This window comes from Ascaphus truei, chromosome 5, assembly GCF_040206685.1.
Source record: "Ascaphus truei isolate aAscTru1 chromosome 5, aAscTru1.hap1, whole genome shotgun sequence".
Taxonomy (NCBI): Eukaryota; Metazoa; Chordata; class Amphibia; order Anura; family Ascaphidae; genus Ascaphus; species Ascaphus truei.
The window spans coordinates 271,259,691-271,271,755 of record NC_134487.1 but is presented as its reverse complement, the minus strand read 5'-3'; the positions used below and the strand labels follow the sequence as shown (position 1 = coordinate 271,271,755).

The window sequence follows — 12,065 nt, the reverse complement described above, 5'->3', positions numbered from 1 at the left end:
GTAAGTGCGTCTGCAAGGGGCCAAGGTTAATGTATGAGGTGTTGGTTATCAGCCATGAAGCTAGTGATATGCTTCCTTAAGCAGGTGTGTTTTAAGGTGGGTCTTAAATGTGGCTAGAGAGGGTGCTAGTCGGGTATTGAGTTGAAGGGCATTCAGTGAGAAGGGTTAAAGGCGGGAGAGGGCTTTAGACACAAAAGGGCTAGAGAGAAGACATCCTTGAGCAGAACGCAAAAGTTGGGATGGTGTATAGAGAAATTAGGGCTGAGATGTAAGGAGGAGCAGAAGAGTGTAAAGCTTTAAAAGCGAGGATGAGAATGGGTTGTGCGATATGGGATTTGATAGGAAACCAGGAGAGGGATTTCAGCAGGGGAGACGCTGAGACAAATTTCAGAAAAAGTAGATTCTGGCAGCAGCATTTAGGATAGATTGTAGGGGAGGCAGGAAGGCCAGGCAGCAGGTTACAGTAGTTGAGATGGGAGAGAATGAGGGTCTGTGTCAGAGTTTTTGCAGTCGACCAACAGAGGAAAAGGCGTATCTTGGTAAAATTGGGGGGGAAAAACAACAATTTTTTTGTGACCCCTAGGCAGCATGCTTGGGCTACTGGGTGAATGATAGTACTTCCAATAGTAATGTGTAAGGACGAAATAAGGCCAGGTTTGGGAGGAAGTATGAGGAGCTCTCTTTTTGCCTTGCTAAGTTTAAGTCGGCGGTGGGTCATCCAGGATGATATCAGAGAGAGACATTCAGAAACTTTAGTCTGTACAGCAGGTGTAAGGTCAGTGGTAGAAAAGTAAATTTGTGTGTCATCAGCATAGAGGTGATATTTGAACCCAAGATATGTGATTAGGTCACCTAGAGAGTGTGTAAAGAGAAAAGAGAAGAGGTTCAAGGACAGAGCCCTGGGTTACCCCCCACAGAGAGATCAATAGATGAGGAGGAGGTGTTTGCAAAAGAGACACAAAGTACGATGGGAGAGATAAGAGGAGATTCGGGCTAGAGCTTTGTTATGAATGCCAAAAGTATGGAGAATGTGAAGGACAAGAGGGTGGTCCACAGTATCAAATGCTGCAGAGAGGTCGCGTAATATGAGCAGAGTGTAATGGCCTCTGTCTTTGGCAGCATGGAGGTCATTAGTTATTTTACCGACGGCTGTTTCAGTGGAGTGAGCAGTGCGGAAGCCAGGATTGTAGAGGGTAGAGGAGAGAATAGGTGGTGAGAAAATGAAGCAAGCGAGAGAATACAAGACATTCGAGAAGTTTAGTGGCAAAAGGCAGGTAGTAGAGGGAGAAGAGGAGATCAGCAACAACATCCTCCTCCATGACAGCGGATAAAGAGTCAAGGAATGCAAGAGGATAGTTAGGAAGAGGTGCAGGATGGGAGGAGGATACAGAGGGGATTGCCCGACGTATGGATTACACCTTTTCCTTGAAATAGTCGGCAAAGTCCTGAGGAGATGGAGGAAGAACAGGCAGCAGAGGGTAGTCTGAGTAACATAGGTCAAGATTTTAATATAATCTGTTTGTAATATAGAAGATGGGATATCACTGGTCGAACCCACAACTCACTATGTAGTCAAAGCTGTAATCCAGTTTTGCCCACTCCTTACAGTGACATAACTAAGGCTAGATCCCCAGTGGCCGCTGCTACGTGCACTAAGGCATGCGCGCCGCACACAAGGCACAACCCTCTATGGGGCAGGCCCCAGTCGGTGTGTGTGCGTGCACAAGGTGCGACCGCCTTGGTCAAGAGACAAGATTTTTGTCTTTTGGTGCGGCGGCCGAGCATTGGCCACGTCATGGTGGAGGTTCAGCCAATAAGGGCGAACCATGACGTAATGGCCGCACGCCACCCCCCCCCCGCCGTCGGATCTCCTGCTCGCCACCAAGCGCAGCGGCAAACCACAGGTCGCGACTGAAACTGGTGCATACGCCGCCAGGCGCTCCGGCACGCATGCAGCCATGACCACTGGGGCCGTAGTAACTGATACTATTGTCCATTGGATGGTATTAAATCGCCTCAAGCAAACCCTCAATTTACCTTGCTTGTCATTTTCTTCTTCTGCATCCTCCTCTTCCTCCACATCCTTGTTCGCTTCCTTTTCTTCCCCCTCCTCTTCCTCCTCCTTCACATCAGGCTGGGGAGCATCAGTCTTTTTATACCCTGCGTCAGCTGGCTGCTTCTGCAACAAATCAAGTGGATATGAAGCAATGTTAAATGAGAGGATCTGAAGCAGATAAATAAAAATAAAAAATAAAAAATAAAATAAACAAATACAAAACGACCACGTTGGATTTACTTTTCCATTACTAGAATTCACAGCACTAAACAATTAACGACAAAACCAAATAATTCTATTATTTTTCTTCCATAGAATGTACAGGTTGTCGTGAAGCGCAAACCTAGTGCTCTGTCCTCTGAAATCAGAATGTGGGATCAAAAGGTAATTTAGGTATGAACATTGTTGAACCAATAAGCCCTTCTAGAAATCTGGTTAGGAGGTTCACTGAACAATGAAGTATTATTTCAAAGCAGCAACACAATACCCTATACAAGACATTCTTGGTTTCATAAACAAAGAGTGAGGAACAACAGTGTGGACACTGTGTAACCAATATGAAGGTCGATACTTCAAGCACCATTAGTAGAAATAGAAAATAAGTATCTGGTTAAATACTGGACCCTAGTTCTTGGTTTTGTGTAACCCATGGATATCATGTCCATGTGCCCGTTACCAGAAATAGGACATATACATACATTGTAAGCTAATCTTGCAGCATAAAGATAGTGGGAACAAATATGACTAAAGACCTTCATGTAAAATGTATAATTTACTTGGCTTAGAAAGATAGCCAACTCCAGTCTTCAAGGGACACCAACAGGTCAGGTATTCGGGATATGCCAGCTTCAGGACAGGTGGTTCAATCAGTGGCTGTCATGACGGTGCCACCTGTGCTGAACAGGGATATCCCCAATACCTGGCCTGTTGGTGACCCTTGAAGACAGGAGTTGGCTATCTTTCTAAGCCAAGTAAATTATACATTTTACATGAAGGTCTTTAGTAGGAGTAGGCCACACGTAGTGTATACAGTCATCTGTGTTGACAGTTTGCATTAGTATGTAGTCTGAGTTCACCTGGTTATTGAATGCCCACAAATAAAAATATTGCATTGCCATTCCCAATTCACCCATGTACTACCCTCATGCCATAAGTTACCTTTCCTGAACAGCAGAACAGTATGACCAGGAAGACTGGCAGAGCCACAGTCAGGATGTAGACAACCCAGAGCCAGGGTCTCTCCTCGGCAGCCGCCATCATTTGTCCCACAACACCAGGCTGAGAACAAACCTTCATTATAAACTGCAGAAAAACTAGTAACCCCCAGGAGAAATCCTTCAGATGGAAGATTTCACAGACACTGACCCTTATAAAAACAGAACACCGAGAGCCATCATATCTGTATATGTCACAATGTTGTTCCAAAATGTACATCAGAAATCTACAGGTAGTGTTGCTACCTAATTGCTTGTTTTACTGCCAAAAGAGTAACTTGACAGCAGCAAGGAGGCAGCAACCGCATTCAAGTGCTGGCCATGGTATTTTAGCATGTGTGTCTCGGACTCAAATAGAGGGCGGAGCTTTAACTACTCAACTAAATGAAACTAAGAAAAGAAGCTTTGGCGATGCAGCTAAAACTGAAATTACATAAGACGACAAATGCAGAAACGGACAAAATGGCAGCGAGACGTCACATGGATCTAAAACTAGCTAGATGTCTTGCTATAAAAAAGGATAGATTTGTTTAATCCAGCTATTTTTTTCTAGCACAAACTGTAATGTTCCATTAGTTTAAACTTCTCCAGTGATTTCAAGAAGGTTTCTAAAAGTTGAGCTATATCCCAGTCTTGCCAACACGAAATAAAGAACAGGTCTTTGTTGTTGGAAGCATGCAAGCTCCTACCTCAGAAGCCCCATCAGCTGCCTTTTTCAGGCCCCAGCCATCATTAGCCCAGTCGTCTGCTACAGCTCTGTCTGAGCACACAATGAAATTGTCGAAGAAAATGTCAGAGGTCATGGACCACAGCTCAAGCCCTACGGCGATGAAGGGAGTCATCTTGAACGGTTCCAGATCCTCAAAGAAATCTGGGTTTGAAATCTTCCGTGGTTTCCAGATGCCCTGTAAGGAACATAGGAGAAAGTTGGTTGGTGGTGCCAAAACTATGCCATCTAGCAACTAGATGACTATGCTTTCAGATGTGTGTTGTATCATTGCCAAGGGTCTTCAGTATACACTGTCAGGATAACGAATAACTTTGCCAATGGACAATCTTGATGGTGCCACCATAATACTACATGTTCAGGATAGCCAGCATTCCACTTTAATTATACACAAAGGGTAAGTAAATAATGTAGTCGGCATAAATCCTGCTATAGTTTTGAAACTGTAAAAGATGTATTTTGCCCCTATTTTTGGTCTGTGGTAAAGAATGAGTTTGTTTTTCTGTACACTCAAAAAAGAACCAGTACTCCAACACAATCTTAGGAAAGATGTTTGCAGTGTCATTCTAAGTTAATAATGTTCAGACAAAAAACAGGAGAGTATTGTGGGAGAAAGTTGTGATGTTGACCGTAGGATTTAAAAAAGAAGTGTATGACAAGAAGCCAAGATGCCCCTTCTATACCCGACCATGTACTGAAAAAGAGAGACTGAAAATTCCTGCAATTTCCATCTATTGTGCCAACACACAAAGTGAAATATTAGCGTTTGCCGAGTAAAGTTCTCACCTGATAGCTGGGATTATCAATCATTGGTGCCTTCCATTTGCCTTTGTAGTTCGGGTTATCAATAGTAGGGCGCTGCCAGACTCCGCATCCAGGAGCAGCCTCACATTTAGGGTTTGCCACCTGAGGTGCTTCCCACTCCCCATCCATATCTTCATCCCTATTGAAGGGATTAAAAAAAACAAAAAAAAAACAGGTTCAGCGGCGGGCCGAGGTCAATAGTTGCAGCTCCACAACGAGCAGAAAACAAAAAGGGGAGCATAGAAAATTCCAGAGGTCACCTACCAATCCTCTGGCTTCTCTGCGTCAGGGTCAGCAATGTATTCAGGTTCATCATCCAGCCAACCTTCAGGCTTCACAGCACTTTCATCAGCGGTCTTTGCAGGGGCGTCCTCATCCCTGAAAGCATGACGGTTTAAATAAAGATTAGAAAGCAAAAAGCATGGGAAAGATGCAGAAATGTTTGCTGAAGATAAACTGTATTAGATGACTGAGATCAAGAGATGGACCACAAGAGTGAGAAATGGAAACTTGTGTCTGTTGAGCTTTTAATGTAATCCCAAGTTTGAGCAGCTGTGATAATTTTTTTATTTTGTACATTGTGAAATAAACCCCCAATGAATATATTCACACAAAATCCTATTTTACATGCGGAGAATGCTTAAAGGGGCAACACTAGAATCTATATGCAAACTTTCATTATCAGTTTTCTTCCAGGATACATTTAAAATCTACATGATGGATAAAGGGTGCCAAATACAAGGCTGATCAGATCATGTGCTGCACTCACACATGGGAAGTTTTTAGAATATGGTGTCATTTAAAATGAACTCCGGAAACTATTCCCATGGAGCAACCTAAACGTATGTCATGGTAGAAAAGAAGGAAGGATCACACCATAACAGATTATATTTCATATCGGCAGAAGTGTTAATATATGCTCCAGAGAAAACAATAACCCTAACAGTGTATACAATTTCAGGTCACCACGAGTAGTTCCTATGTAACAAACATGCCATTGTGCTTAACCACCACAAAGCGCCAATTTAAATGCGTCTACGTTGCTCAATGCTGATAATTAGGAATTACTGATCCTCGTCTCACAGGCCACAATAGACAGGTCTTTTCAAAACAAAATTAACATATGTTTCTATGACCAGACTATATAGATCGGTGCTATGCTAGTATTGTCTCCCTAAAAATGACTCCCTCTATCAGAGAATAAGCTATTTAAAGTCCCCCCCACCAAAAAACAAACAAAAAAACTTGCGAGTCTTACCAGTGGGGTGTGGCGTCTCCCAGCATTCTCCTGCTTCCCCCCCCCCTGCAAATTCCGTGTCTCCCCAGTAACATGGCTGCAAAGCGTTAAATGACAGCATTGCCATGACATCGGGACTCTACGCAGCGTCAAGTTGTCATGGCAATGCAGCGTCATTTGACACAGCACGGCCATGTTTACGGGAGTTACAGGGGAGACATGTTGCAGGGAGAAAAGCAGGGAGACGCCGCCGGTAAGTCTCTCGAGTGGGTAAAATGCACTCGCCTCAGATGAGTGCATTTGTCGAGCCCCGATTATAGGTATAGCTATATCGCTTGGGCCACCTACCCATTGGCACTGTATTTCATATGAAAATCTTCACTGGTTATATACAACTCCAACTGTCTAAAAACTAGACCTGTTTATCAACTAGAAAAGATTCCAGAAAGAACAAAAGCGGACCACTGCTGCAATGCAAAATTGGGGCTGAACACGGAGTGATTAAAATAAAAACACCTTTATTGCATGGTGTTCAAAGTGGAGTGCAGGTAGAAAAACTCAAAAGCGTTTCACGCATAGCCTAGGGACTTGTTCCTATTTTGTTGTACTGTTTATCAACTAAGCATAAACATCAGGCTACTAGGAGTTACTCTGTTTATATTCAAGTAGGACCTCTTTGCTGCAAGTGACCTACAAATGTGTATATGTATTAAGCCAGGACCAAAACCGGCCCTGTTTGTTCTGCATTGATTCAAGCTAAATAAAATTCCTTGAGCCTGTCTGCTTCATTTGATACACAAGGGGCCATGCTCCGAGTGAACAATGCCTTTGCTGAACCTCTGTGTGTGGAATACCACAGTCTTAAAAACGAGTCCTGTTCACCGACAGTTCATGCTCAAACATTCGACCCCCTCATACCCCAGAGGGGTCTTCTCGCCCCTAAGTGACAAGTGTTCATGGTAAACCCAAGATCGGTATTCTAGGGATTATTCCAAAAGTGTCCATACAGCTACACCCTCTGATTACACCTACGTGTTCATACCACTTGCAAGCGTGGTTATCACCTTAGACTAAGGACGCGCGTATAGTGTAAAGCAAGCAAACTATTTTTAATATGCACAAGTTTATATGATCACCTATGTAATCTGAATTGTCATGAAACTTGTTCTCAGACTGGTGAAGGTAACCAGATGACCCTGGGATGTATAGCCAACAGTTTTCTTGAATTGTAACAATTCTAGATTTATTTAAACAATGAACCGTTTATTTTTGGACATTGTACCAACATGTCAAAGTCACAAGCCAGAATACTACAAAATAAACGTGAGCATAGGAACATTAGTGTTCGTGCTGCTTGCCACGAATGTGGCTTTCCCCCCCCCTCCCAAGAGATGGGAAGGAAGGTCCAAGAGTATGGTTATGGGATGAAATGGTCTGCAGGGTTCAAACGCCATAGCAATGCTTTTTCGCACATACCACCATGGATGGAACATCTAAACACTTACCAGTCTTCAGGCTTCACAGCATCAGGGTCGGGTACTTTGGGTTTCTCGTCCCAATCATCAGGCTTCTGGTCGTCTGGATCCTCTATCTCGCTGGGAGGATTAACAGGGGGGTTCACGTCAGTCAGCAGGTTTCCGCTGTTTACAACGTTTTGGTCAATCAGGATTTCGTAACTGTTGTCGGGATTCATGACTGTATTGATTGGGGAGAAGAAAACATAGGGTTTAGGAACAAATAGCTGGAAACTGAATAAAGGGGAACATACAAGAGTGACTGCGATGTACAGACACTTCAATCCACCAACACACCTTAGAATTGGTCACCTTCTTATAATTGCTGCAAACCACTGTAAAATGCTTGAAGTCCCCACACCCCTCAACTAAGTGAGGTGGAGGAATTACTCAAGAGTTTGTATTACGTACAATTTGAACAAATGAGACAAGAAAAAAAGGGGGATGGGGGAGCACCGGTAGAAGGCTGGTAAAACCTAAATGGTCGTATAATGTTATATGACAATATGAAGGGTTTTGTGTGTGTAAAATAATTGTTAACACTCACACGGCCTTGTGCGAATGCTGTCGCATCAAGGTATCTTTAAGACTCCCTTTTCTTTCTTCTTCCTTCTGTCGTCTCCTTTCTGTCTTCTGGATTTTTCCTCGCCACCCTGCGTCTGTATCTTTCTTCTCCTACTTCTTTGATGTTTATCTCGCCCTCGGAATAAATATATACACAAAAATGTGTGAGCGAACTGTGATTTTATCAGGGAAGGTATCTGGATATATGTTAAAAATATATATAAAACACTCACACGGGCGTGTGTGCGTGCGCTCTAAGGGATGGTCACTTGGTCTTTCAGGGGCAATCCCACTTCTTAAAGTAAAGTATAAGCTCTTGGTCTCCAATACACAGCAGCAGCACGATGTAAGCTCTCAGAAGGGCTTTTCCAATAGTCCTGATTTCCCGGGAACACTCTACTTCCAGGTCAAAGCACTGTCCTACTGCAGGACTATTGGAAAAGCCCTTCTGAGAGCTTACATCGTGCTGCTGCTGTGTATTGGAGACCAAGAGCTTATACTTTACTTTAAGAAGTGGGATTGCCCCTGAAAGACCAAGTGACCATCCCTTAGAGCGCACGCACACACGCCCGTGTGAGTGTTTTATATATATTTATATATATTTTTAACATATATCCAGATACCTTCCCTGATAAAATCACAGTTCGCTCACACATTTTTGTGTATATATTTATTCCGAGGGCGAGATAAACATCAAAGAAGTAGGAGAAGAAAGATACAGACGCAGGGTGGCGAGGAAAAATCCAGAAGACAGAAAGGAGACGACAGAAGGAAGAAGAAAGAAAAGGGAGTCTTAAAGATACCTTGATGCGACAGCATTCGCACAAGGCCGTGTGAGTGTTAACAATTATTTTACACACACAAAACCCTTCATATTGTCAGGAAAACCCTTCATATTGTCATATAACATTATACGACCATTTAGGTTTTACCAGCCTTCTACCTACCGGTGCTCCCCCATCCCCCTTTTTTTCTTGTCTCATTTGTTGAAGGATCCTGGGTAGATCCTTTATTGGGGTCTTTAGAGTCACAGGCGGAAAAGAAGCAGAGGGATACCTTGCCCACCACCAAGGTTGCTATTCCCCCCTTTACTATACCCACCATCCCCCTAGGTAGCGCCCGGGTTTTTTGTTCTCCGTACAATTTGAACAAGCAAGAAAAAAAAAAAAAGTTTCCAAATGAGTGCAGCTGCAGCACTCAACCTATAGTTCTGGGGTGGGCAGCGCCAGTCCTCGAGGGCCACCAACAGGTTTGGTTTTAAGGATATCCCTGATTCAGCACAGATGGCTGCGTCTGACAGCCACCTGTGCTGAATCAGGGATATCCTTAAAACACAAACTGTTGGTGGCCCTCGAGGACCGAGTTGCCCATCCTTGCAATAGTGCTTAATTCCAGCCTGTGTCTTTTAGACAACTTGCTTTTTCACAGCAAACGGTCAATAAAATGTTTCAAAACCATTCTGACCACAAACAAACATTGTACAAAATATGCAAAATCAACATTCTCCCCCAACTAACACACCCCCCCCCCCCCCACACACACACACATTTTGTTCACGTCCAAAGACCACCCTGTTCCCATTTTGTAAAGAAAAAAAAAATATGGCGGATTTAATCACCACATAGATTAAAAACATTTGATCAAGCATTGCCATGCATTATGCTACAGCTTGTGGCTTGGGCTTGACTGCCACAAAACAAAGCCCCGAGAGAACATAACCATGAGCCAACCATCTTACATTTTATTATGTGTAGATAATACAAGAATATACAAAATGGCACGGTATACTTTTGTTTACATCATACTCGTGATTGAAATGACTGACGCATGGGCAGGGTGTAGTCTATACCAGGTGTGCACAAACTTTCCCCGCTGCACTCACTCTGCCTGCTCGCGGCCCCACCTTACCTAGTCTTCAGCATCGCGTTACCATGATGACACTTCACCGAAGACAAGGTAAGGGACGTTGCAGAGACCACACACGATTCCACCTCATTAATTTAAATGCCTTGGGGGAAGAGTGCAGGGCCTCTGCAACCACCGTGCTCCACCCCCCTGAAAATGTTTGTGTCGTCGCCCCCCCCCCCCCGTTTGCACACCCCTGCTCTATACAGTTAACTGAAAAATCAAGTTGCAAAAACCAAGTAAAAAAAACATGAAATAATCAACCATCCCAAAAATACAAGATTTCCACTGAGGTGTGCCATGCTGTTACCTAGAGTGAAGAGGTGGGTCTTCTTGTCTGTAAAGTAAGATTTCAGGTCTGCATCTGGCCGCTTTGCATGTTTCTCCTCATACTCTCCGGTCTTGGGGTTCTTGTGACGGAAGATGAAGTGCAGTTTGTAATCCTCACCACACTTATCAGGCCCGAACATGACGGTGTAAGGAGTTTTATCATGGAACAGGTCCTAAAGAAAGAGCGGTAATGAACAAGTTTTACAAGGACGACATATTTTCAGGGTTCTGTGGTAGACAAACCTACAATAATGTTTCAGAATTATAGTCAGAATATTTTACCACAAATATATAACCTTTCCTCAAAATGCATAGGCACTATCGCAGCTTAATGCATAACCCCTCTCCTTTGAGTAACAGGGGATCCAATAAAGCTTATGGTTATAAATGATAATTCTTAATACCATGAACAAGCAATAGACCGCACACCATGGACAGGGCTAGTCCAGGCTTTGCATTACAGCAGCAATTTTGAATCAGGGTTCCGTGAGCACGAGCAACTCTCCCAGCTGTAATAGGCCCGGCAGCTCCCAAGCTCAGCAGCAGCAGCAGCTGTTATCCTTCCTCTCCCTGCTTCTGCCGACGCCGGAAGTCTTGTCAACTTCCGGCTGACAGGAGGAAGAGGAAGGATCGGGTATGAGAACGGGCGCGGGCACCGATGAGAGGGGGAGAGCGCGGGCGCATACATACACGAGAGGGGGAGAGTGCGGGCGCACACCGAAGAGAGGGAGTGAGAGCGGGAGCATACATATAGACACATACACGAGAGGGGGAGAGAGTGGGCGCATACATATAGACACATACACGAGAGGGGGAGAGAGCGGGCGCATACATATATACACATACACAAGAGAGGGGGAGAGAGCGGGCGCATACATATATACATACAAGAGAGGGGGAGTAGCGGGCGCACACGCGCGGGCACCGAAGAGAGGGGGAGAGCGCGGGCGCATATATCGAAGAGAGGGGGTGAGAGCACGCGCATAAGAGAGAGGTGGAGTGCGTACAGTATACACACACGCGTAAGGGAGAGACGAGAGGGCATTGGGGTTCCCCAGAATGTCAATCTAATTCTGTGGCTGAAAACCACGGCACTATATATGGATGCAGAGCACACTCACCAGGTTCTGCTCTGGAGACTTTGATAGCAGTTTCACATATGCTCCTCCACACTCTATTCCACTTTGAAAATTGACTTCATACCTTAATAGACCAAAACAAACACTTTATTAGACAGAGTATTTAATTTATTAACAACCAAATGCAAATTACAAAGCAAACTATCGCCATGCCAAACGTGAGAAGTGGCTTACTGGTAATGTTTCTGCCTTTGAAGAACATGGGTTGAATCTCAGTGTCCATTTCTTGTGAGATTGGGCAAATCACCTAATCCCCCCTCGTGCCTCAAGCACCAAAACTAGATTGTAAACATTTCTGATCATGGACACAGCACTTGCAAAGTTCTATGTACAATGCTGTGCATGTTGTCAACAGTGTGTACACGCTTAATATATATTATAACTGTAACCAAAAAGAGAACAAGGCAACTAGGTACATTTCAAGGTACGCTTCGTCAAAGGAACAAAACTGTTTTAAGAAATAAAGTTTAACAAACTCATTTTCATAAATTACACGTGCAAAGGTGATCACAGTGTAAAACAGGGGCGCACAAAGTTTCCTTCATGCGCCCCGTCTCCTCTCCAGCTCAAGCCAC

At 44.0% G+C, this 12,065-nt stretch overlaps 1 protein-coding gene across 1 annotated transcript in view; it reads right to left on the bottom strand.

The window, feature by feature from the left end:
* CANX (calnexin) overlaps nucleotides 1-12,065 on the bottom strand; it is a 40,239-nt gene that overhangs the window by 3,329 nt on the left and 24,845 nt on the right. Inside the window, exons 6-13 of the mRNA XM_075602034.1 lie at nucleotides 11,473-11,554; nucleotides 10,332-10,524; nucleotides 7,544-7,733; nucleotides 5,066-5,179; nucleotides 4,784-4,940; nucleotides 3,960-4,175; nucleotides 3,215-3,334; nucleotides 2,038-2,179 (exon numbers count right to left, since the gene is read on the bottom strand). Coding sequence (XP_075458149.1) covers nucleotides 2,038-2,179; nucleotides 3,215-3,334; nucleotides 3,960-4,175; nucleotides 4,784-4,940; nucleotides 5,066-5,179; nucleotides 7,544-7,733; nucleotides 10,332-10,524; nucleotides 11,473-11,554 — 1,214 coding nt within the window. The remainder of the gene's footprint in view (nucleotides 1-2,037; nucleotides 2,180-3,214; nucleotides 3,335-3,959; nucleotides 4,176-4,783; nucleotides 4,941-5,065; nucleotides 5,180-7,543; nucleotides 7,734-10,331; nucleotides 10,525-11,472; nucleotides 11,555-12,065) is intronic.